Raw genomic sequence first — 25951 nt, 5'->3', positions numbered from 1 at the left:
CTGTAGCTTGCAGCCATTGTTCCGGGAATGAGGCTGAAGCTGACTTCAATCTCATTCCCACTTGATTTCCATGGATTGGGGTAACCAATCTGAATTGACTGTGACAGAGCATGGTTCCAATTATATTTGCACTGGGAGAGGCCGGGGACAGAAGGCTGGGATGGAAGGAGGCATGGAGGCTGAGGAAGGCTGGGATGGAGAGGCCAGGGGAGCTGGGGAAGGCCAGGGCGGAAAGGCTGGGGAAGCCAGGAAGTGCCGGGATGGATTCAAATCCACATGGTTCAAAATAACATTTCAAATTTCAAAATAAACCGATTCAGCCCAAAAGAAGTGGGAAAAAAAACAGTGGGTTAAATGGGTCAAAAGCATGGGGCCCTTTTCCGAATTGCTTCATCGATTCGAATTAAGTGGGAACCGTGCTCTTTTAAACCGGATTGTACCAAATCATGATCTGGTTTAAAAGGTAGTGGGAAGGAAGCCTTGAATATATGGTGACTCTATGAATGAGAGACCGCCAAGTCACCCTGTCTTGTATAACCCTACTCAGGTCTTGCAAACTCAGGATGGTGGCTTCCTTGGTTGAGTCTAATCACCAGTAATGCGTTTTTCTCTCTTTCCTTAATGCTTTCTACCTTCCCAAGCAGCCTGTGGTATCTACAGAATTCTCGATTCCCTGCTGTCAGCTGTCTTCACTGTCCAGCGTACAATTGCTTATATTGCACTGACTTAAAGTGTAGAATCATTTAAGCTTGCCAAATGTGGTGCTTGCACTACAGTTCCTCAAAAACCTAGCCAGCATCTGTCTGAATGTTGTGGGACATGTAGTCTAAGGGAGTACCATTTCCAAGCTTGGAAGAATGCCCCCTCTTTTTTCTCTCCCCCCCTTTGTGTTTCCTGACAGAGAGATAAGCAAAATATTTCATGTGTCCAATATATTTGTGCCAGCCTGCTGTTAACAGTACAGGAGTGGTGTCACTATGAATTTTCCAAACTTAGTTTGGAAGGGAGTTACTTTTTCTTCTGAAACCTTCCCCTCTTATCCCCACCATTTTCCTGCCTTATGTGTACCATCTCGAACCTACCTCTTCCTTGTTGCTGGTATACTGAGTTTGTAGCAAGGCTTCAGTGCCAAAATGAGCAACACAATATAAGAAACTGCATCATAATGTTGTTCTTCCTCCCCCAAGTAATCTCATACTACCATTACCAAGTGTAGCCTTCCAGAATTCACGAAACCCTTTTACAAGGCATCCTAATATATATTCACCTGTCAAATTAAAATGCAAGTTTAATGTATTTGCAACAATTGATTTAATTGTATAGGCTTTGCATAGCTTTGCATAGGAACTTAATAAACTTTGCTTGAGGGACATTATGATAATTACCCTTGTTATTTGCCCAGTAATGCCAATATAGCATCTCTGAAAGAAATAAAAAAACCAGGATAAGATTTCTGTTTACTCCCTTTGGTTGGACTTAAATTTCTCCCTGTGTGAGGCTGCTTTAGTGTCTGAAGTTTATCAAAGTGTTTTGTGTGGTTACTTGGCACTGGCAAATCAAGCTGGGTTCCCTTCAGTGTTAATTCTTCTAACTCCAAGAAAAGTACTTGTGAATACACTACACTGCTATATCATTGTGAGGAATCTAGGGTAGGCTCTTACCACCATGGTGGTGACTAGGGTCAATAAGACCACAAAAACTATTCAGGTGATTGCCTGTTATTCCACTTACAATCTGAGAAGTGTGGGCCCCACGTCCCAACAGAGACATTGTGCATGTCTCCATGTACAGCTTCAGTGTCCTGCGTGATATTTCAAGGGAATATGGGCTACACTTCTGAGACTTGTGCCTTAATGCTTTGGGTCAACTTTGACGGGTTTGTATTGATATGCAGAGCATATGTTATACTGAAAATGCAGAATTCATTGGGGGCAATTCCCACAACTCTGTCTGACTATCACTGAACATGGATTTTGCTGATTCCATGTTAATTTTTTTCCCTGTGCCCAGAGCATTGAATCTAAATCCATCATCATATCAAGTAAACTGAAGCTGAGATCCTGTATAGTAGAATGTAAGGTCCAGCAGACAGAAATATTCTCTGGATGGTGGAGAGCTGGTAGGATTCAGAAAGCATGTCTCCATAGCTAGACACAAACTGAAGACGTCATCTGGAGGTCTTGCCAATTATGTCTTATTATGAAGACATAACTAGATCCTGCTTTCATCCCTCCATTCCCACCTCCCAGTCTTCTTCTGTGACTCTGAGGCTGTGAATGGGGAATATTGCAGCAAAGCAATGTGTGGCTTTGGTCATTGCCGAGAGAGGGAGAGAATACCAACCTCCGCAGCAACAATAAGGTATAGGCAGACGTACTTGGACTTACATTTCCATATGTCACTAACAAGATCCTGGCCCATAATGGTGAATGACAACATAAAAAGCCTTTTTAAGCTGAGTTATGTGCAAGAGGCACGTCATCTTGATGGATGATTCAGATGACCTCTCTGTAGTAAAGTACTGTAGGGAATTTAAGAATTACGAGGTAGCAATGGGTACCTGCCTTCTAGAAGTAGCATAGGTAGAATAATGCCTTGTTTAGTTTTGTTTTATGAAGTTGGTTATAGCTAGAGGTGCGAGGCATCAAAAAGTGTTGTTGACTTCTCAAGATGTAGTTTCTGTCCTGAGTCAAACCCAAAGAATTTCCTTTACAACGCTGACAACAACATGTGCTTTGCATGCCGGAGTAAATAAAGGAGTCAACATTGCAGAAAGTGACTCTGTGAATTAAACCTGATGATAGAAGTTTAAACTGAGAAATACACAAATCAAAATCATTTTTTCCATTGTGTCCAAAAGAAAAATAAGAAGTTCTGTACCCTAAGACTTGGGAGAAACTTCCATTGAATTTATAAAAAGGGTTTACCTCTCAGTAGACACGTAAAGGGTTGTGCTGTGAATTTTGCAAGTTACTATATTTTGCAGACAGACCCCAGCCCCAAAGGAACTAAATTTAAAGACATCAAAACCTTTTATTTTGATTTGGTTGAATTTGATCGTACAATGTTAGCTATCTGGTGGAGGGTGCGGGGAGGGCATTTTAAGCCGTAAGCATGTATGACTAATAGATAATAGGATTGCTTAAGCTTTTGTAATATTATGTAATATTTAAATTTATGTTGATTTTCTCCATTTCACATGTAGTAATTAATTTTGTCTTACTGACAGATGATTCTCAATGACTGATTTTCAAGAGAAAATCCAGACAGGTATTTTTTAACACTTTGTTTTCATTCAAGATGGGTTGTATTTGTGGCTTTTGTTCCTTAAGGGTGGGGAGGGCAATTATTCAGGCTATATTGTGAATTAGCATTATTTAGATATCTAAGTAAGTCTTTTATATTTTATCTTATGAACATGTGTCAAGGGGGAAGTAGGTAGAAACAGCTAAAGTTCTGCATCCTATAATGAACAAAGCATTTCTTGTGGATAGAGTTCTCAGACTCAGATAGGGGCAGAGATCATGTCTCAGGAAGTGTTTTGTGGGAGACTAAGATACTTGTTCGGCCCCAAATTGGCACCAGCCATTTTGATGCTAGAGATGGAAAATCCAGGTGGTACCTGTCTTTGCCCATAGTTATACTGGCATCTCAAAGCCTGCTATTTGAGGTGGGTCAGCTCATCCAGCCTGGCTTTGTTCTCTTAGCAACAAAAAGAAGGATAGTCAAGGCAATGGGTAAACTATGAGACTGAAGTCCAAACCATGGAGTCCTTTCTCACTGTGATCAGTAATAGGGACCACGATGGGGGGGGGGGGGGGAAGAAGTGAAAAAAGAAGACTTAAGGAGTGTCTGAGCAAAAGCAGTGTCAACTGAGGCCGGAAGGATATCCTGATATGGCAACAGCTTCTAGCTCTTGTAGGTTTCATTGGATGTGGGTGTGGGGAACAAATGGGACCACAGTTTTTCTGGTTAAAGGCAGTGGTTTTAATGTTATCTTGGAGATTCTGGGAGTTACAGATCAAAAAAGGAATCCTCCTAAACTCTGGTTAGGGGTTTAGCTAATGGCATACTAGAAAAATATTACATATTTTTATCTGTCTATACATAAATATAAAGCTGTTCAGTGAATGTATGCAGGAGAAGGAGAGTCAAGATCTCACTCACTCTCTTCTCTCAGTGCCCAAGCATTCATCTTTAGAACTTTAAAAGAACCTGTAAGTGTATAGGGTCTATATGATTCTGCTCTCTCTCTGCATGTTATGCAAGGCGGGTTCCTTTAAGCACACATGCCTGCCATCAAAACATTTCTGTGCAGCCAGAGGGAATTCCAAGCATAAATATTACTTTTTTGGTCACAACTCTCAGAATCCCTCAAAGAAGCTATGTCTGTATTAGAACCAGTGTTTGTCCTAATCAACAAAATGGTCATTTTATTTATTTGATTTCTTTTGCATTTTGTTTAAACAAGCCTGGTATCTCAGACAAATTTATCTTAACTCCCTAGTGCAGGTACCTGAGCTTTATGCAGGCTCTGTATGCAAATACTATCTACACGTTTTTGGTACTTTAATATTTTCCCATGGTGACTAAATGGATGGTGCACTTGAGTGTATCCCTGATAGTTGTGAAGCATCATTTAGCCTTAAAGCCACAAAATCTTCTCCGCTCTACCCAGTTGTGGTCTTGCATGTATTTGGAGAAGGGTGTGTGTATGAAGAATTGTGTGCAGTCTTCCATAGTCCACTTCCCAGTGGTTGTCTCTCTATGTGTGTTAGACCATGGAATGAAATGATGGGCTTGATATATACTGTACCTCTAAGAAACATTGTTTGAAATATAATGTTCACCTTATTGATTAGGAACTTAAGAGCTATAGTAAAAATATGATCCACCAGTAAAATCCTGTACCCACTGTCTAGGAGTAAACTCCTCTGAATTTATTTGGATTTGTTTTTATTAGGTATGCATAGTTGAGCCAGTATGATGTACAGGTTTGAGTGTTGGACTAGGACACTGGGAGCCCAGAGTTTATACCCTTGCTTTGATATGTAAACCCACTCTCTCTCAGCCTCAGAGGAAGTCCATGGTAAACTGCCAAGAAAACCTTGTAATAGGGTCACCTTAGAGTTGCATCAGTCAGCAATGATTTGAAGAAACACAACAACACCAATGTATTGTTTTGTAATGTTGTTTTTCATTTAACAACATGCACCTAGGTTCTATTAACAGGTAAAATACTGTACATAATGGATCAATATGAGGTGATCTGATTATGTAGTCTTGCTAAGGAAGATAAGAACCACCTTTCAGGATCAGATCAAAGTCCAACTAGTCCAGCATTCTTTGCAAGAATTTCAACAACCAGCAGGTGCTAAGGCAGAAACAGGGAACATGGGGCCTCCACAGAATGGTTCACTGAGGTTTCATCACTCCTAGCCAATATAGAAAATTGTAAATAATATAATGTGCAGTCTTACAACATTCAGAGAGCTCTATTTTCCATCCCTGTCCTGAAGTATCCATGGACATTAACCCAGAACTCCCTTCTCCATTTTGAAATCTAAACTTTCAACTGAAAATTGATCACACCAGACTGAAGGTCAGAGTCAAAATGGACACTGATGTGGAATTGCTTACAGTATGAAAATCTGTTTTTGTACCAGGGCCATCTCCTCTGTTATTTTGGTCAGATAATGGCCCATTTACTTGTATAGTTTTGTTTTGTTTTTGTTTGTTTGTTTGTTTGTTTATTAGCTGGAGAGGGGACAGGTTGTTAACAAAGCAGCCATCAAAATATCCATAGCAAAATCTGAAGAAAAAATGATAGTTGCTCTTCAAGATGAAACAGGATTTTCAACAGGGATGGCTGCAGAGCTTTGCTATATCTAGTGAAACTCTTTCACTGACTCTCTCTGTTTTTCCCTATTTGTAGCTTGATTTCATACATGTTAATATTTTAGCTATTGTTCTTATCTAAGATAACTTTTAACAGGGCTTAAATAACCTTAAATAATAAACACTAGATTCTGTCTGATCTTAGAAGCTAAACAGGTTCAGCCCTGGTTAGTAGTTGAATGGAAGACCACCAATGAATACAGGATGCTGTAGGTTCTATTTCAAAGGAGGAAACTGGCAAAACCACATCTGAGTATTCTTTGCCTAAGAAAATCCTATGAAATTCATGGGGTTGTCATAAGTCGACGGGACTTGAAGGCACATACACTGACAAGATGCCTTTACAACTTCTTTCTTCCTTTCAAAATAATCTCCCCCCTCAGCTGAAAAGTTCTGCTTCATCTGTTCTGGAAAGAAGAATGCTTCTGAAATGGTTAACCCTTAGTCTGCAATTAGTATGTCTTTATTAGGACCATCTCCTTCTACCATTAAACCTGTTGTTAGTTCTGCTTGGTAGATTCTCACACCTTTCCTATCACTTTGGTGTCAAGAAATTCCATCTAAATTCCTTAACTGCCTGATCCTTCTTAACATCAGTTCATACCCACTTGTTGGTAGATAGGAAGATCACTTAAGAGTGCCTTTAGCATTCTTTACAGTCTGCCTCTCCTAAATAGCCTAAAATTAGAGGATTGCATCCTAGTTAAGTCATACCTAAAGTTAACCCAGTGAAATCTGTGTTATTTAATTTAAGCACAAGTCCCTCCTGATAAAATGTATGGTTCTCTGTATGGTTCTGAAAGGTGAACAATGAATAAGAGAATCAACACATTTGAAATGTGCTGCTGGAGGAGAGTGGAAACCATGGCCCAATACAAGCGGGCATGAAGCGCCGTGCTGGTGCTGATTTTAAGGTTAGAGACTGCATGGCAACCGCACAGTCCCTAGCCCTGACATGGCATGGCGCCATAACAATGGTGGCACCCCGTGTACACGGGCACCACCATTGTTACGTAAGCGCCACACAGCATCTGCACATTGCCTTGTGGCACAGTGCACACTCATTACGTCGGCCCTGTGGCACAAAAAGAATCTGTGTTTTTTTTTTCTGAGTTCTTTTTCCTCTGGAAATTAGGCTGCCGGCAGACCACCCTTTTTGGGTGGTTTGTCCCTTGCCCATGGTCTGCCAAAAAAGACAAATAAATGAGTCCAAGAGCAAATCAAACCTGAATTCTCCCTAGAAGCTAACAGGAATAAACTGAGGTTATTGATCTTCAGACATATCATGAGATGACGTGACTCATTAGAAAAGATGATAATGCTTTGTAAGGTGACGAGTAGTAGAAAAAGAGGAAGACCACATTACAGTTGGATAGACTCGATCAAAGAAGCCACAGCCCTGCGCTTGCAAGACATTATTAAAAGACACTTCTGCAATATCCAATTAGCAGCTGAAGGCCTGGTTAAATAAAAACATCTTTGACAACAGCAGAAATTGAGCAGAGAGGGAGCCAGACTAGTTACCCATGGCACGGACTTCCACAGTCTGGGCGCGACCAGTGAAAAGGCCCTCTCTTATGGCCTCACCAAACATGCCTGTGAAGGTAACCTTTGTCTGAGGATCTTAACACTTAGGTAGGCTCTTATTAGAAAGATGTGTTTTTTCAGATAGCCTGGACCTAGCCATATAGTGCTTTATGAGTCATGACCAGTTCTTTATTGGTCATGGTAAACACAAGAAGATTGAGTGACCAGCTAAGTAGTCAGAGGGTCCACAAGGCAGCACTCTGCACCATTGCATTCAGATCTCCAGCTGAGCTTGTGGTATAAAGAATATTTGGAAACTCAACAGGGAAAAAAAGGAGAGAAAGACTTCTTGGTTGTCCAGAGACTCCAATAGGGAGAATCCTTCTCAAGCCACCTTTTCATTCCCCCCACAAAATCCTTGAATACACTCAAGATGGCCACAGCAAAAGGATGGGGCAGTGTGAGATAGCCAATGACAGACAATCCTCCTCATCCTGCTGCTTGTTCAGAGAAGAGACTTTGTCCTCCCTGTGAAAGCTGTTGAAAACTGCTGTTTTTGAAGATATTCCTGCAGTGTAGTGAAATATGATTAAATTGCTCATTTTCCCCTGTGAGAATAAATACTTTTAACAAGCACATTGCTATCAAAAGTACAACAGCAGGCCAAGTGTTTCTAACAGCACTTCTACATCTAGTGGTCAACTGAGTTTGTCTTTTTTTCGTGATTACACTCCTGAGCGCTACATCGCCACACCTCAGTGGAGCTGGGCAGTGAAATCCTAGGTCAATCTCTAAAAGTGATTCATCCACCGGAGACATGACACTCCTTTCAGTTTTTCAAAATCTTCATTAAAACACACACAGAGACACCTTCTTGCATACACCAGCTCTTCAACACAACTTTCAAAGTTAGGAAGCAAACCAAATTCTTTCGAAATCAGTGCAGGTTTCCTCATTGACATCGGTGGAATGTGTTTAGTGAATAAACGTTTCAGGTGGTAACAAAACACAGAGGGCTGTTAATCATGCTCACAGCATCCATCTTCATTTCTCTTTTTTTACATGTGTGGCTCCCCCCCCCCCCAAAAATATTCTATTAGTTTTTGTTACGTATGATCTCCCTTTTGTGAATCCATGCTGAATATCTTTAATTAAATCATAACTTTCCCTGTTTTGTCCCTGATTAGTGTTTCCAATATCTTCCCCACTGCTGAAGTTGAGCTTACTGGTGTTTAATTTCCTTGATCTTCCCTAGAGCTGTTATTAAGCATAAGTGTTACATCACTTGCCCCATTCACGGTTACTCAACCTCCTTGCCTAATGCTACCTATTTATTTTTTCTTTTAAAATGTTGGCCAGAGCCCACTGCAATTTTCCTTTATTGCCACACCTGAAATTTTTTTTTTAAAAAAAAAGTCTATTTGAAACATTGCAATAAACGTTACATTTTGATTTTATTCTGGATTCTCTGTCATTCTTGTAGCTGATGATCTTTTTAACATTAGCTTTGTCTAGATGAGGGGGAAATGATGTGGTTACTCTGGAGCCTCTTCAACTCCTTCATAGATTCCCCAGAAATCCACTCCGGTGGGGGGGGGGGAAGGAAAAGAGTGTCTGCTTCTAGAATCCTATAACAGCTGTAACAACTCTTTTAAACTCTTTTTAAAATTCCTTGCTTTAAAAGATATTTTAAACCACTTCCAGTTTTGTTTTGTTTTTCATTCTTTTTATGGGATTGGTTGTGGGAGGTCATTGTGGCCTCTAATGGGGCCCTGGAGCTTGCCCATCTTTTTTCTAGAGTCATTAAAGCCAGTAGTAAAAGTCTGGGCCAAGCTAGCCCTAAAGCTACTTCAATAAAAGTGTATATTTTATAAGTTTTTAAAAAGTTATACCCATGGTTCTCAAATGGTGGGGCAGGACCCCTCCCCCGGGAGGGGCACAAGAGTTGCTGAAGGGGGACCTGAAGTGCATAGGGCTTTATTGGTCATAACTAATATTTTGAATTTGCCCAACAAGAGCCAAGAAAGCTGGGTGCGCTCTGGAACCACCACCCATCTCAGGCAGCATCTGAACCTCATGGGTATGCTGCTCGGGTCATGAAATAGCCTTAGAAAGAAAAGGCAGAGAGGCAACTTGGAAGCCGTGACTTCCTCTTGTCCCCTGAATGAGAGGGAGATAGAGAGAGGGGGGAGCAGAGAATGACAACATTGTTGTTCCTTTGACTTTCTCTTTTAGAGACTGGAGGAGACAAAAGCCATCACTACCACTAAGTAGCACCCCCTTCCCTTCTCCCCATAGCAGCAGCCCATGGGGCTTGGCTTCTGGATGGGGTTAGTAATTTCGGCTAGGTTGCAAAAGGTTAGAGATCAACCTTTTGTGCTCTGTTCAAAAGAAGGAAATAATCATGCATAAAGCTTGTGTATGTGATTAACAGGAAACTGGTCGGGAACACTGCAAGCTATCTGCTCAAACAACAAACAAAGCAAAACAAAAAAATTGAGAAAAAAATTGATACTCACTCTAGATGTTGGATAGGTTGATGGTACTGCCTTGCTTTTCTCAAGTTAGTCAGGGCCAGTTGACACACATTTGTTCATGATTTGATGTTAGCACTGACTTACATTTGTGGACATACTATTAAAGTTATGAGCACAACTTTGATTATTTCCTTGCATCATATGTTTAATCCTCTGTTTACTTACTCATTCCTAGCCACTTAATGTAGGTTGCAAATCTCAAAAAACAAGAATTTGCAGTTTGCAGAAATTTAGACCAGGTGGTTCTATTGACCCCCAGATACCCTTTAGCTTTAGTCCTGCATACTATGAGAGTACAAATCTGAATTAATCAAAGAATCAAAATGTAGTCTATATGTTAACCTTCTAAAATCAGCAAATATGAGAACTATGAGGTAGTTTACAGTGCATTTTCAATGAGAACTTAGGCCCGGTACACATCAGCCATTAACACTGGCGCGGGGGCAGAGTCAGGATGTAGAGTCCCCCACAGGGCACCTGGATGCTGCATGCTGCTCCACATGGCATGTGGCATTATGCCATTCCTCCGGTGCTGCATCCATATGATGCAGCACTGAAGGAGCACCATATAGTTGCGGCAACATTGCTATGGTGCTCTTTTGAGGGTGCAAAAAGGAGCCACTTTTTGTGGTTTCTGTTTGTACCCTCAAAAGGCCAGATCAGGGCCACAGCATGAGGTTGTCGTGGCCCCAATCTGGCTAGGAAAGGGGTGGCATCCCACTGCTCCTTATGGGCTGTATGTACAGCCCCTTAGTGCTCAGTTTACAGGCAGCCCATTCAGGGTGAACATGTGTACACAAGGTGATTGAGAATTTTACAGACTTCAGAGGGACTAAGCGCCAGGACAGATGGGCACTTTGTTCTGGCATGGGCCCAAAATTAGGGCTAGATAGATCTGGGGGTCCACATGCACCTAATCCTACTGTCGGTGCCCATGCACCATCTTGGCATGCTCCCGTCCACACAGGGCACATCATAGTGATGCCATGCATGTCAGAGTGCTCAAATGGTGTTTGCCAGAAGGGGCGTCATCATTGTGCATGAGCACCATAATGGCACCCCTAAAAAGAAGCTGCCTAGAACAGCTTCTTTGTAGGGAGTGTGTCAGTGCTGCACCGAGTGGCTGCCACTGAACCGACCGGGGCAAAGACTGCTAACGTTTAGCCACCCATCTGTATAGCCCCTAAATCAGCTTAATTCCAAGTGTTTGGATTTATCACCAGTTCTGAGTTATATATCTCCCATTGAAAACTAAGATACTTGCAGGCATCTGTGAAATTACTGGTTAGTGTGGTGGTATGGGGTGTGCATGAACAGTGAGAGTCAGCAAAGAAGAAAGATGGCTGGCCTTTTGATCAGTAATATATAGGGATGGAAACATATTTGAAAAAAAATGGTTGAAAAACACATTTTTCAAGTTGTGAGAAATCCTGACAAGAAAAATCCTGGACTAATGAACATTTTCAAAGTTTGGAACTTATCCTGAGCAAAAATTGCATGGGGTTGTTTTGTAGAGACGACAGCATTTTTCTGCACATGAAACAATATTATCTGCATAGGTAATACTATTTCTATGTAGAAATATCCTTCTCTGTGAAGAAAGTTCTGTTTTCTGTGCAAAACAACCATCTGCAAATTTTGTGCAGAATAAGCCCTGAATTGCGAATAGTCTACAAAACTGGCATTTTTGAAGACTTTCAGTTGAAAGAATTGCTAAAACTTTCCATTGCTTCCTTCAAGAAGAAACTTGGTGAAGAATTACACTAAATTTAAGTAAGATGGCATTTTAGTCCCTGGAAACACTGGAACCCTGAATGTGACTGAATGAGTTTGATCTCAGGCAAGTCAATGAATGTTCCCTCCTCCTTTCTTTTCCAGATAAAAGTTGGTCACCACATGCTACTGTAATGACATTTTATATCTTCTGTTCTCTAGTCTTGCAGAGGGAGCCACAGGTGTTCCATTGGAATTACTCACACATTTGTCGAATTGGACATTCTGTCATTAAACGGACTTAAAACTAAAAAGCCTTTGTCTCTGGAAGGTGACCAATAGAAAGAGACTTTGGATTATCTGATATCCCATAACTTAATCATATGGCTCTTAAGAGTGAGGCATAAACAGCTGTGTCTCACTAATATGCATGCAATATGTGTAAAGTGATATGCTTTAATTCTAAACTTGTTTTCAACAGGAAGGGAGAAAAAAAGCATTTAGAAAAGGAACATAAAGATTCGGTGTTAACCATTTTGGTTCCTCGAGGCAAAATTATTCATCACCTGATATTTATTAAGATGGCTGCCCTATTTACTCTGTCAATACCTACCATGGAGAGACTGTAACAATATTTTCAAACTTAGCTTTAAAACTTTAGCAGCTATGCTTAGAGTAATCTTTCCAATTTCTGTTTCAAAAGCCATAATAAATAAATATATTTGGAACAGAGTATTTTTTTTTTCATCTGAAGAGAGAATATTGCCTCCAACAATATAGGTAAAATAACCTTGTTGTCTTTAACTTATTTCTGAGGGTTTATATATATATATATATATTTAAAATACATCTAGTATGTATGACTATGAAGTCTCTTCCCCTCCCCTTTTGTTAGTTTCTGTTGTTTTCATTTCTCATTACTCAAGTATGTGTGCTTTAATAATATTAAAAACTAAGACAAAGAAACTGTAGATTAGAGACTTTATTTTCAGGGTAAAATGATACGGATAAGTGAGCGTCAACTGACCAGAAATTATTTGCTTCTGTCTGTTAGACACGTAATGGAGTCATTTAACTAGTCAAATTAGGAGCTGTAGAAATGCACTATGCTTCATTACTGAGTTCGAATGGGCACCATTTTACATTTACGTCAAAAATTATCTCATAGCAAATTAATGTTTTCATTGTGCTCAAACACCAAAGCAATGCAGTATTAGCACCACCTAGAGGCTATTTCTAAAACATTTCAATATATATATATATATTCTATGTAGAAGATGAAAACAATGATGAATAGATTAGCTTTTAAAATTCTAACGCATTCTTGATCAGATCACACACACCCATTTCTTATCACTAAAAATGTTGGTACTTTTTTGAATTGTACAATGCGGTGGAACAAGGCTGCATGCCATCAAGATGTACAATGGTATATCTGTATAATTTGAGAATTACCATGTATACTGAATAACTGTAATGAACAGTCTCTGGTTGTTTCGGTCCTGTGATATTAAAAGGCCATCCTCTCCCCCTTCCCCCCATAAGCATACTGGGTTCTCCCATAAAATGTCCTGATATTGGTTTAAAATCATAAAATTCTGAAGAGGTTAATGAACATTACCAATGCCATGTGCATAAATAAATTGGCCCCTTGCTTAATTACTTATTTGAGGGATTTTTGAATAAACCGTTGCTGTTTGCCTTCAAGTTGATTCTGACCTATGGTGACCCTAAGAACCGATCGCAGGATTTTCTTGGCATGATTTGTTCAGAGGTTGATTTGTTGCCTTCTTCTGAGGCTGAGAGTGTGTGACGTACCCAAGGTCTACTAGTGAGTTTCCATGGTTGAGTGGAGATTTGAACCCTTGTCTCCGTAGTCATAGTCTAGTGCTCAGACCACTACACCACACTGGAGTAAACAGTATTGGTCTAGAAATCTAATGTTATATCTTTCTTAGTTGTCTTTTATATTGAGAACAGATATTGGCTGCATCCGTACTGCAAAAATAATCCAAGTTGACATTACTTTGGCCCCATACAGACATGCCAAAATAAAGCTGTTTCGGGTCACTTTGGAGGTATGCTGTTTAAATGTTGCATGAGTCCTAAGAGTCCGTCTTAAGAGTCCAAAGCCACAATCCAGTCCTAAGGACTGGAGCACAGCTTTGGTGCAGCTTCCGGACTCTTAAATGCATCATTTAAACAGCATACCTCCAAAGTGACCCGAAACAGATTTATTTTGGCAGTCTGTATGGGGCCTTTATCTGCCATGTCTTAGTGCTGTGGATTTCTGGGAACTGTAGTTTGTTGTTGCACCAGAGCTCTCTGTCAGAGAAGGCTAAATGTCTCACAAAACTACACTTCTCAGAATTCCATAACATAGAGCCTCAGCAGTTAAAGTGGTGTCAAGATGGATTATTTCTGTAGTGTGGATGCAACCATTATTAAAAATGAGCCCCAAACTGTGATCTTTAAGGGATTTTGGACTTCAGCTCCTAGAATCCCAGACTATTGGCAAACATGACAGAGATTTCTGGGAGCTGAAGTCCAATACTGTATCTCTTAAAGGGCACAGTTTGGGGCCCACTTCTACAGAATTCTTGATCTACCCAAAAGAGAAGAGTGGAGAGGGAGATGAAGAACAATGTTCATGAAGATTTCCTGGGAACAAAACAAGGGGATTTATATCATGACAGAATAAAAAATTGCTTCCACAGATTGGCAGTAGACTTTGTAACATCTGGTTCCAGTGTCCATTTTTGACATGGCAAAACTACCCTGATATTTCTTTACATCTGCATTTTCAAATGGAGAACATTTCTTATGAATACACCCCCACTTAGTGACAACTGGTATTTACCATATCAGGTGAAAAGCTTGGGAGCTAACAGGCTCCCTGATGTGGTAAATACCAGTTGTCATCATGTTGGGGAGGGGTACATTCATAAGAAATACTTATTATGTGAAATTGATGAGGTAAAGTAATCTAAAGATGACTTCACCATGGGAAATATGAGCAAGGAAACTGATCCATAGTCAAAGGGTGGCTATTCCATGTGATACAGAGATGTGGAATGGGAAATATGCAGTCATCAGTCTGTTTGAACATGCATGTTTATGGACAAATACATGGGAAGAGTCTATGGGAACCAGCCAGCTCATTGAAAGATACCTGGGGTATGAGTTACCGATGCAATCAAAGTAGGATGCAATCTTCTTTCCACTTGTATGGCTATATAATCCACAGGATTAATTAAAAATACATAATTTGTATTGTGGGTTTACACAATTACTGCCCACAATAAATGCACATCCAGAGATTTTGTCATGTTAACTTTTGGAGGAGGATTGGTTTTTATTCCTTTTATAAGAAAAAAAAAGCAAAAAATCTATTCATTAAGTACAGTGTGATGCAAAAGTAAAGTTGTTTTTATCTGGTTTTTCAGCATGCTTTTTGAATCACCTTGTTTGTGAACGCAAAAAGCAATAGACTCATAGCATGGAGAACAAGCAGTGTGTCATATGGAACACATCTAGAATTACACTTATCTCTGACACAAATGATCATTTATTCATTAAAATGCTGCCTGCTAACTATAGTTGGGAGATAAAAAAAAAATTCCATGTTAATTGTGTCAAGTATGTAATTTTTGTTAGTACACCGTATTTTTTGTATTTCAATGAGATGCTCTTCAGGATCCTTTTGAAAAAAATCAGATAAATTGCTTGCGGTATTATTTTCTCACTAAGTGTGATATCTTAGACATGCACTGTGGTGTTAAGTTCAAGAACAATGACAATGACTTTAGGGCTATGGTTATAATAATATCAAACTGATAGACAAAACAATATGTTGGAGAGAGAGCTTCCATTTGTTCCAGAGGCAGTTGTTGGTTGTTGTTTTTTTAATGATTAACAGTAATTCATATCCTAACAATGTCTACTTGGACATAAGTCTCACTGATTTTTGTAGGACTTATATCTTAATAAATATACTTAAAGTCACAGACTTAAGAATATGGCTACTTAGGGCTATATTTTCTGAGATGCAGCAATAAATAAGTTAAGAGTAAAGATATTGGTCTTCAAGATGTGGTTATTCAACAATCTTCTATCACTGACCATTCACTTATAATTTTGCTTATAGCTCAGTCACAGAATACATGTTTTGAAATTTCAATCCCTGGCACCCCGAAATAATCTCCAATGAGAGTAGATGATCGATGGAAAAATATCAAAAAATATTTGAAAACAGATCAAAAACATGCTTCAAGAGTGGCAAAAGTCTTTGAAGTTTGGGACTTACTTTATGAAAAAATTCCATGCATGAAGAAAACAGCATTTTATGTGCAGAAAATGATGTTTTATGTGCAGGAAATGATTTCTCTGCAAAAACCAACCCTATGTGAATTTTGTGCAAAATAAGTCCTGATTTGTGAATAGTCTTCAAAACTGTACAATTTCATAAGTCTTCCTTGAACCAGGAAGAAAATTATTAAAATTACTAATTGCATCCTTAAAAAGGAACATTAGTGAAGAATTACATGCATAGAGGAAGCCATCCTGTGTTGGATGGACCAGTTTTGAACCTCAGAAGATAGTAATTCCCCATATCCTCATACTCTATAGATTCAACAGAGAGAAGGCAAGTAATACTTCTCCTATGCAATAGCCTAAAGCCATTTGTGCCACTATGGTGGTAGGACTGCTAAGGAATCTTTATGCATCTAAGATAGGGCTAGGCATCAGGGCCCTCCAGATGTGGTTGTACTGCAGCTCCTAATGACCCTTCCTATCATTGCCAATCATGAGGAATGCTGGGAATATTGTTCAGTTGTATCTAGACAGCCACATGCGACTGCTCAATTTGCATCACACCCAATGTGGTATTGTTTTTCATCTGAGCATCACATGCAAGTTGAATGATACATAGTGCCCCATAATTTACACAAGGGCCTATTTGAAGCCATGCTGGCAACAAAGGGACGAGCTGCAAGTGACTTTCCATCTGTTGGACTTCCTCTCTCATCATCCTTCACCATAAGCAGATTCTGAAGACAGATTATGAGAGTTTCAATTCCATATATTGTTCAAATGTTCCCTACCCCATCAGTAAGACATTCTAAGATTTGCTTGTAAAGTTGCAGTCTTAAATGTGATTATCTGGAAATATGTACACTGAAATGAGTAAGAATAAGTAATGTGTTATAATCATGCCTCTATGTTAATTGCAGGAGCAAATTCTGTCCAAACATCAAACAAAAAGGAAATAACTAATGGTGTCTTCCTGTACATACACGTCCACTTTGTTCTTTGACTGTAGACTTACCGACATGAAACCTGTCCGACAACTCTGTGATGGTTTAGCTTTCATGTTATGTTTACCAAGGCTAGACTGGAGGATCAAATAATTTATAACCATTCCTGTTGAGTTTTATGTAATAACTTTGGAACTCATATAAAGTAATGATCCACAAACTCTTTTAATGTTCATTATAAAATATGAAATATTTCTCAGAACCATTGCAATTATGTGACCAGACATAACTGTTTCACACATGAGTACATACAGGGAGGTTTAACATAACTTTATTATCTTCCTGTCTTTTCCTCTCATTGATGTGATAATAGTGTTTTAATATTTTTCTAGAGAAAAGTTAAACAATTTCAGAATCTCTGCTGAGGCCTACTTTATTGGTTTTTGCAATAGAGTACTCAAGAATAATTGTATTTATGATTAGAATGACACTAATAAACGGTGTGTGCATAGAGGAGCAAATACCCCAACAGATTTTTATATAATTGTGTATGTATATGCCACTATATCTTGTACTAAACTCAAGTAGACAGAAGAAATGAAATATTTATAATCAGTCTATTCCTTTAGGTGTTTCTCATCTGCCCATCACATGCAGTTTACATTGCACCTAGGTGGCCTCATAATTTACATGAGGGCCTATTTGTTGAAAATTTGCTGGAGAAAAAAGGTTGCAAAGGATGAGGAATAGAGATATATATTTTTAACAGTAAGGACCTCTTCTGGTGATTCCCTAGCAGTATGGCTGAGTTAAGCCTGAAATGATGTGCAAAGTAATGAACATGACTACATCCATACCAGATCCATGTCTGAAACAAACATGGGCTGACATTAACAAGAAGTCAGGTCAGCAGCACCTCCTGTGGAAGTTGGTATTTACTATAAAAGGTATTTTGGTACAAGGCTCATTCAGGATTGCCATAGGACCTGAGTTTTCCAAGTCAAAAGCAGAGACTTGAGAACAGCCCCTGGTGATGTTGTTAACATTATGCTTTAAATTCCAACCACAGTTGATCACAGCTTGTTATTCAAACATACACACAGAATATATTTTCCTGTTTGAAAATTATGACAGAAATCTTAGCTAAAGTGGTTGTTCTCAGTTGAATGGGGATTATTTCTTCCTACTTTGGCTGCATACAGACAGGCCAAAATAAAGCTGCTTTGGGTCACTTTGGAGGTATGCTGTTTAAATGATGCATGTATCCTAAGAGTCCAGAAGCCATGCTAAAGCCATGCTCCAGTCCTAACCAGGTTCTTTTTGCGACATAACGAGTGTGCCATGTAAGCGACACACGGTGATGTGTGGATGCCATGCAGCGCTTACGTAACAATGGTGGCACCTGTGTACATGGGATGCTACCATTGTTACGGCGGCACGCCATGCTAAGGTTAGGGACTGAGTGGTCCCTAACACTAAAATCGGCACCAGCATGGCGCATTTGCTCATTTGCTCACTCTGTATCGTGCCAAAGAAGGAATGGAAACCTAGGGAAGAGAGAGCGCAGAATGCTCTGTTTGAATGGAAAGACTGCATGGAAAGAATGGCTTTTAGGAAAGCACTGGAACTTTATGGTATACAGGCCCACTTTTCTGTACTGAAAGACAAGCTAGTGTTTGCACAGTGCAAAATAGGCAAAGGTATTATCAGTGCCAATCTATGTAAACTTCATGGCTTGCATTTGACATGGATCAGTTTAGCATAATATTGTATGAGGAATTACCCTACATCTGGGTAGTCACTTGGCCCTGGACTTACTATAGATTCACTGCAGATCCCCTTTCCCATGGCCATTCTGTGTCTAGTGGAGAGGAGAAAGAGATCAGAGATATGTTTCAATAGCTAAACGTGAAATGATTTCATCTTTTAATATCTCAGTAGCCAGATGTGAAATGATTACATCATCTGGCCGTGTCTCAGTGGCTATATTTCAGTAGCCAGATATGAAATAATATGAAATAATTACATAATCTGGCTGTGCCACAGTAGCCAGATGTGAGATGATTACATTATCCACTGAGGTTCTCTGGAGTCCTCAGAGGTCTCAGCAACTGATGTAATCACTTTCCATCTGAGTATCGTGACATAGGCAGATGCTTCTATGAGCCTCTCCTCAGTTTCCATCAAGTACAGTGGGTTTGATTAGTGTGGAGAGACGAAGAATATACCAGCCTCCACAATGATCAAAACAGACATAGACTGTCTGATACTAATAGAATGACAGCCTATATTTGTTTATCAAGGATCAATTTGCTCCTCTATTGACCACAAGAACACTGCAATGTGAGCATGCATGACATGAAGCCTAGTGATGTGCCACCAAAGGAAAGAAGACAACAGATGAAAAACAAATGCTTAAAATACATAGCAAACATCTCATAGCAGTGCTTAAAGAGAAGACAGTAGTTGTCAAAAGCCTTTTCATCCACAGAGTGTTATGAACAAATCACTTTATCACTTTATTTGAGGGGTGCAATGCTTTGACCGTTCATGTTTCTGGACTTCAAACCCCATATATCCTTATCATTAGCCACACTGGTGGGGTTGATGGAAGTTGAAATCCAAAACATCTGGAGGGACAAAGGTTTCTCACTCCTGTTATAATCTTCCTTGCCCCTCTCTCAAAATGCACTGAATACATTTCAGCTAGTCATAAAGACAATGACAGGCAAATATTATTTTCATGAGTCAGGAGTAAATCACAGAATGATACATAATCAAAGCCAAGGAAGGAGGACTATGAATCCGTTTTGCTCACTCCTAATGTGAGGAAACTAATTTGTTAAATTATTTCACACCAACTCTTTCTGGTGGGTTATAGCTCTGTTCTCTACATTTAAAGTAAAAATGACTCCACATAGTGTTGTGCAGTTCTAATGCAATTGAAGCAGAATTTTGCTTAGTTGTGCTTTTCCTGGTTGAAAAATATGGTGTGACTAATGACACAATGAGAGGGATAATAGATTCATGAGGTGCAAAGGATGAGTGTAAGGAAAGATATATGCCTTTCACTAAGTGTAGTTAATTCAGGTTATTTAGAATTATATGCAAAACGGTTATCTTTCAGTCCCCACACAATTTATGAAATATTCCATTCTTTCAAAGGAAAACAAGATTTTGCATACGAAAGAGATAACCTTCTTTTAAAAAAGATCACTACCCTGGACTATACATCATGAGTAGCCATAATCTAACATCTTTGGTGTATATGTAGAGCTCCATGCCAAGAGATCCTTCACCATGTTCTTCTCCACATTCATGAACTCAGAATGTGAATCACATCCAATTGCTTTCATGTTGTCCATGTGTATACATTGCAAGCACCAAGGGAAAGCAATTCTCAGTTGTTTTAAGTAGCACGAGTCTGCCAAGGAAGGTTAACCATATGCACACATACACACACATAACCCAGAGGTAACTATTTCATTTACAAATAAAAAACAGAGGCTAGTGTATGAGTAAAAATGAGATCCACAGTTGAGCAACATCTTCATTAGGACTAACCAAAATGTTACAAAGGTGTGTAACCTTTCAGGTTTTCCAGAAGTTTTCATCAGGCTAGGTTAGAGTAGGGATGCAAATTGTGTACCGTTCTAGATGTTGAAACTGCAACTCCCCATTAGCTGTGCCTATTAGAGATTCAGATAAATTCAGCTTAATAGCATCAGGGCAGTTACTACTGCTGTTATTAGCAAACCTGTGTGTGTGTGTGTGTGTGTGTGTGTGTGTGTGTGTATATATATATATATATATATATTACATTTCCATGACCTGATTTTCTTTGATAAACTGCACAGGCAGTTCTTTTCATCCTGCTAACTTTTGATTTTGTGAGTATACATCTCCAATAAGCCTTCTACAGTTTGGAGGTTCATATAGTGTTTTAAGAACCCTAACAATAGCAACATATTTTAAAAATTATGTCTTTAAACCCTACTGCTTATCATCTGTAGTCTTTTTGTTGTCGTTTTTGTGGTGCAATCTACCAGGCATTCAGTTCTTATCCATTTCCAAGTGTTGAATGGCAAGGGTATTATTTGATGGATGACACTCCGAATCTTATTTTGTTGTTGTTGTGTGCCTTCAAGTTCTTTCTGACTTATGGCAACTCTAAGGCGACCCTATCACAGGGAAAGATTTGGTCAGAGGGATTTGCCTTTGCCTTTGTCCAAGGCTGAGAGAGTGTGACTTGCCAAAGGTCACCCAGATTTCAAAAGTCATAGTCCAGTACTCAGACTACTACACCACACTGGCTCACATCAATCTTATTTTACTGCAGTTCTTTTTAAAAATCCTTTGCAATTCTCTTTGACACAGAAGGGAACATTCTTGTCTGTAGGCCTTAGCATTTCTTTGCCCCTGATGTCTGTAGAACTGTTGACTGCCAATATTGTTACATGTACAGCTGGCACATTCAGGTTGCCTCGTCCGCAATGCTGTCTCTTGAAATTTGAGAGATGTCACTCCTGTCTAAGTGGTGGAGTGATAATACATCTGTATTGTCGGTGTGTAACATCTCCTTGTCATGTGGCTTTGTCAGTGGACAGCAACTCCTGTCATTTTGTTATGAGACCTAACATAAAACACACATCAGTTTGACGCAGCTTTAACACTGGAGCTATACTCCCTCCCTCCAAAAAAAAGTTTGTCAGTTGCTTCAAAGAATTCAAACTTTTTAAAAATAAAATTGGTTCTCAATACTGAAATAAATTTGCAAGACTCCCTTTTCTCTTCAGTCCTATACTGAAAAAACTTTCTTCATATTTGCTGCCCGTTCTCTGGTTATTGTATGAGGCTAGATGTTCAGGGTTAGGACTCTACCCAAGCTCTCTGTGTACATGTGTCCATGGCTTGAAAATATTCAAAACAATATAGAAATCCCCAAAAAGCAAATTATGCTGTTTTATATAAGGGACACCGTTTTATTGTGCCATTATATTTAATGGGACTTGAGCATCCACTGGGAGTCCTGGAACCAAACCAGGTTCCAGATTCCAACCAAACAATTATGCTCATGTTAGACTATTTGGTATAGGAATTTTTAATTTCAGGTTATTTTCAAGAAACAAACAAGTAGTGCATGCTTAGGCATACTGAAGTCCCATTGCGTTCATGAGATGTAATATAAAGATTATGACATGTTGATTGACTAATACAGTAGGCCCTTTGTATTCTCTGGGGTTTGGTTCCAAGGCTCTCTGTGGATACCAAAATGCTCCAGTCCCATTAAATACAATGGCACTGTAAAATTGTGTTCCTTATATAAAATGGCATAATTTACTCTTTGGAATTTCTATATTGTTTTGAATATTTTCGAAGCATGGATGGTTGAATCTATGAAAAAGAAGCCATGGATACGGAGGGCCAGCTGTATAATTCCTGCTGGCTTCACAATCTGGCAGGTCTTGGGATAAGTTATTTTTCAATGGGCCATCTCGCCAATTTGACCCATGTCCTCGTTGTTGCTGTTATTTATTTATTTATTTATTTATACCCTGCTCTTCAGCCAAGGTTATCAAAGCGACTTATAATTTGTTTATTAGATATTCAGACATTTTCTTGCCCTCAGGCTTACAATTTAAAAAAGACAAGACACAAAAGGAGAAGGGAATGGAAGTAGGGAAGGGGAAAAGTCCAGCAGATCTGCTCTCCCTCAGAGGCCTGTTGGAGCTGGCTTGCCTTTCTCTCCTTCAAGATGGTGGATAGAAGGAGGGCTTTTTTCTTCTTTTCAGGCAAGGCCTGATGGAGTTGGCAATAAACTTGACTTCTTTCTTAAATTCAGTGTGTACCATCATGAAGAGAGAGAAGATGAGGCAAGAGTTAGCCATTAATCTTATGCTGGTTGTTGGCCTTGGCAGATACTCAGCAACACCAGTTCCACGCTGAACCTGAATTTTTTTTAGTTTTAATTTTTATTTATATTATTAAAAACACATAAATAAAGTTTTAAATCAAACAGCACACTTAACTCCTTTCAACATTACTACAAAGTGCATCCCACACCCAGGACCAAATATGCCATTTAATTAATCCATTTTCCAAAATGAAAATGACTCTCTTGGCGGTATATACAGTATGCCCGTGCCATATGCAGGCGTGTCATATGCAGCTTTAACCATACATGGAAGGTTAAGCTGCTGCGCGATGAATGGTGTGTGCCTGTGGTGCGCACGCCATGCCGAACACAGAAGTGCTCCCCCATGGGGTTTGAGCTTACATGTTTTTCCCCATACATGGGGGGATCTGGAATGGATCCCCGCATATGGAGAGGGCCCACTGTACCCCTTTTTTCTTTTAGAAAAATATTTTATAAATGTCTTTCATACATCTTCAAAGTCAATACTTTTCAATAATCTAAATGTTAATTCATCATTAATAGTTATTATTATTATTATTATTATTATTTATATATCATATTTCAAACTTTTTTATACCATTGCTGTATTTGGTAGACACCTTAAGGACCTGGAATATTAAGAGGAAGTTATCTTTCCTCCCAAATAAAATGAGCAGAGTAAAACAGTGAGTTGCTAGTTTTCGTATAGTAAGACAATAGCTGTAATACATTGTAGTAAAATGAATTATTTATCTGTAGTTGAGACTTCATATTAGTAATTGTGCATGACCATTTTACTGTACAGATTTCTGTTTCTGTTACTAGAACTTTGTGAGATAGACATAGCAACAAAGAGCCAAGGCTTGGAAAAGGTGTGGGACTGAACAACTCCCACTGTAGTGGCCACAACTGCTGGAGAATTTGGGGAATTGTAGCTCAGAAAAGTAACTTGAAGAATAGTTATCCACTGCAAAATCATTTATTGTGGCTTATTGACTTATAGGTTAAAGAATATATGTCATCTTTTCCCTCCTTCTGCCTTCTTTTGCATGCTTCAGAGAACACCTGATTTGTGATGACAACTCACTGCACTAATTTCTTAATGCTTAATTATAAGATGGCAATCATAAAAAAGAAACATTTGATTGTTCAATGAAAATGTGAAAATGTGAAAGTTTTATATTAATCATTATCAATCAACACATCTTGTAATCTGAAGCACCAATCAAATAAGAGCTGGGTTTTTTCCCCCTCTGCTAATTAGGGCTTGTCTTCTGTACCTTCATCATTCAGAATTGCCCTGATGTGAGTTTGTATTTGGGTTGCCTGAAGAATCTACATTAAAAATTTAGCTTCTATTGTCCTTTCTTCCCCACCCTTAGCAGTAACAGTCTCCCACCGTATGAATTTGAAAGACTGCGAAAGGCATGAATGCTACAGATATGGAAAAGTTTCATGGGCTTAGCAAGTTTGCAGAGAATTTGTGCCGTAATACCGATACTGTTTTATTCAACCCATTGAAAATTTCACAGATCAACTTGTAAAAGAACGAATGATGACAGCACAACCAGCGTTACAATCAGTGAATGCAAATAAGTGCCAGAAGAGTATCAAAAGTAGGAGTTACATGCAGGGGATTATTGCTTCTTTTTCCTGAGGATGAGGCCTGGTCTGGTATGGCAAGGTCCCCGTAGATTTGGAATACCAAAATGGGGGACTTGATTTGAGAGTTTCAAAACTGATCATATTCAGATAAATTTGCACAATACAGTCGGCGCTTCTTATACACAAGTTTTTTATACATGGATTCAAGCATCCATGGTTTGAAAATGTTCCAAAAAAGTATCAATATAAAACCTTGATTTTCTAATTTTTATAAGGGACACCATTTTGCTATATCATTATATTTAATGGGACTTGAGCATCCACGGATTTTGTTATCCACGGGGGATCTTGGAACCAAACCCCAGCGTATAACAAGGGTCCACTGTATGTGTTTGCACCCACATAAAATGTAGCTTGAAAGAATTACATATTTTGGACTATAGGTCCCATGCCTTCCAACAGAAGAAATTTGGGACTTATGTGACCGAGCAATGTCAGAATGTTGTCAAGAGATTAAAGTTATTAATGAGGGAGAACACACAATCTAGGAGAGGCTGCAGCAGTGTCTTTTGCCTGAATCTACAGGGATATGTAAGAATCTACCACCTCTTCTCTTATAACCCTCTAAATTAATTGACTACACGACACTACATTAGATCTTCTTGTCTTTATAATACATTTCCAACAAGACATAGCTGAAAAACAATATTTATCAGTATATCATTTTCTGAAGATTACTGAAGAATGCTGTCCTGTTAACTAGTTGTTTATTCATTTTATAGCTTGCTCTCTCTCTTTGCAGGGTATGTTCCCTCACAAGGTGGCTATTGTAACTGGACCCAGTTATTCAATTAACTGTTTTCTCACCAAATACTTAATTTATACGAATGTTGGACTGTGGCACTCTAAAAGGTTTATATTGATTGTAGGCCTCAAGCCCATATGTTTTATAGATGAATTCAGACAGTTGGATATCTAGGATGCACTTGAGTATTCAAACATCTCAGGAGCAATCAGTTTTAAGGTTATTACGATTCTGTGTTCTTGTTCATATCCAGCAACCTAGTACCTTAATAGGGACTCAGATAAAGCGATCAGTGTGTCAAATAGACCATTTCCCCCAGATTTACAGAATAAGAACAAAATAACTGTTTATACCAGAACAGAAAATGACTGTATCTTGTCTATTTCAGACTGTTTAGACAGATGCCCCAGGAATATCAAAAACTAAGCAAGATGATGATATAGCTATTGATTGATGTTTTTAACCTGCAGGAATATGCCTCCAAATATAGAAGGTTGATTCATCTGTCATGCAATTAGATTTATCTCCATGAATTTTTCTAGTCCCCTGTAAAAGACATCTAAGGGCCCAAACAGTCAGGCCAAAGGACTGGAGCATGGCTTTGGTGTGGCTTCTAACCTCTTAGGACACATGCATCATTTAAACAGCATACCTCCGAAGTGACCCAAAGCAGGTTTATTTTGGCCTATCTGTATGGGCTCTAAGAGTCTTC

General features: G+C 39.1%; 1 protein-coding gene across 6 annotated transcripts in view; it reads left to right on the top strand.

Annotated features, from left to right (window-relative positions):
• ZNF536 (zinc finger protein 536) overlaps positions 1–25951 on the top strand; it is a 476434-nt gene that overhangs the window by 386112 nt on the left and 64371 nt on the right. The window contains exon 10 of one of the 6 annotated variants that reach the window (XM_042438487.1): positions 3230–3270. The exons of the other annotated variants lie outside the window; for them this stretch is intronic. Coding sequence (XP_042294421.1) covers positions 3230–3243 — 14 coding nt within the window. The 3' untranslated portion in view covers positions 3244–3270. The remainder of the gene's footprint in view (positions 1–3229; positions 3271–25951) is intronic. 6 annotated transcript variants of the gene reach the window in all.

Source organism: Sceloporus undulatus, chromosome 8 (assembly GCF_019175285.1).
Source record: "Sceloporus undulatus isolate JIND9_A2432 ecotype Alabama chromosome 8, SceUnd_v1.1, whole genome shotgun sequence".
NCBI lineage: Eukaryota > Metazoa > Chordata > Lepidosauria > Squamata > Phrynosomatidae > Sceloporus > Sceloporus undulatus.
Note: the sequence above shows the minus strand (reverse complement) of the source record. Positions and strands in the feature narration are given on the sequence as shown.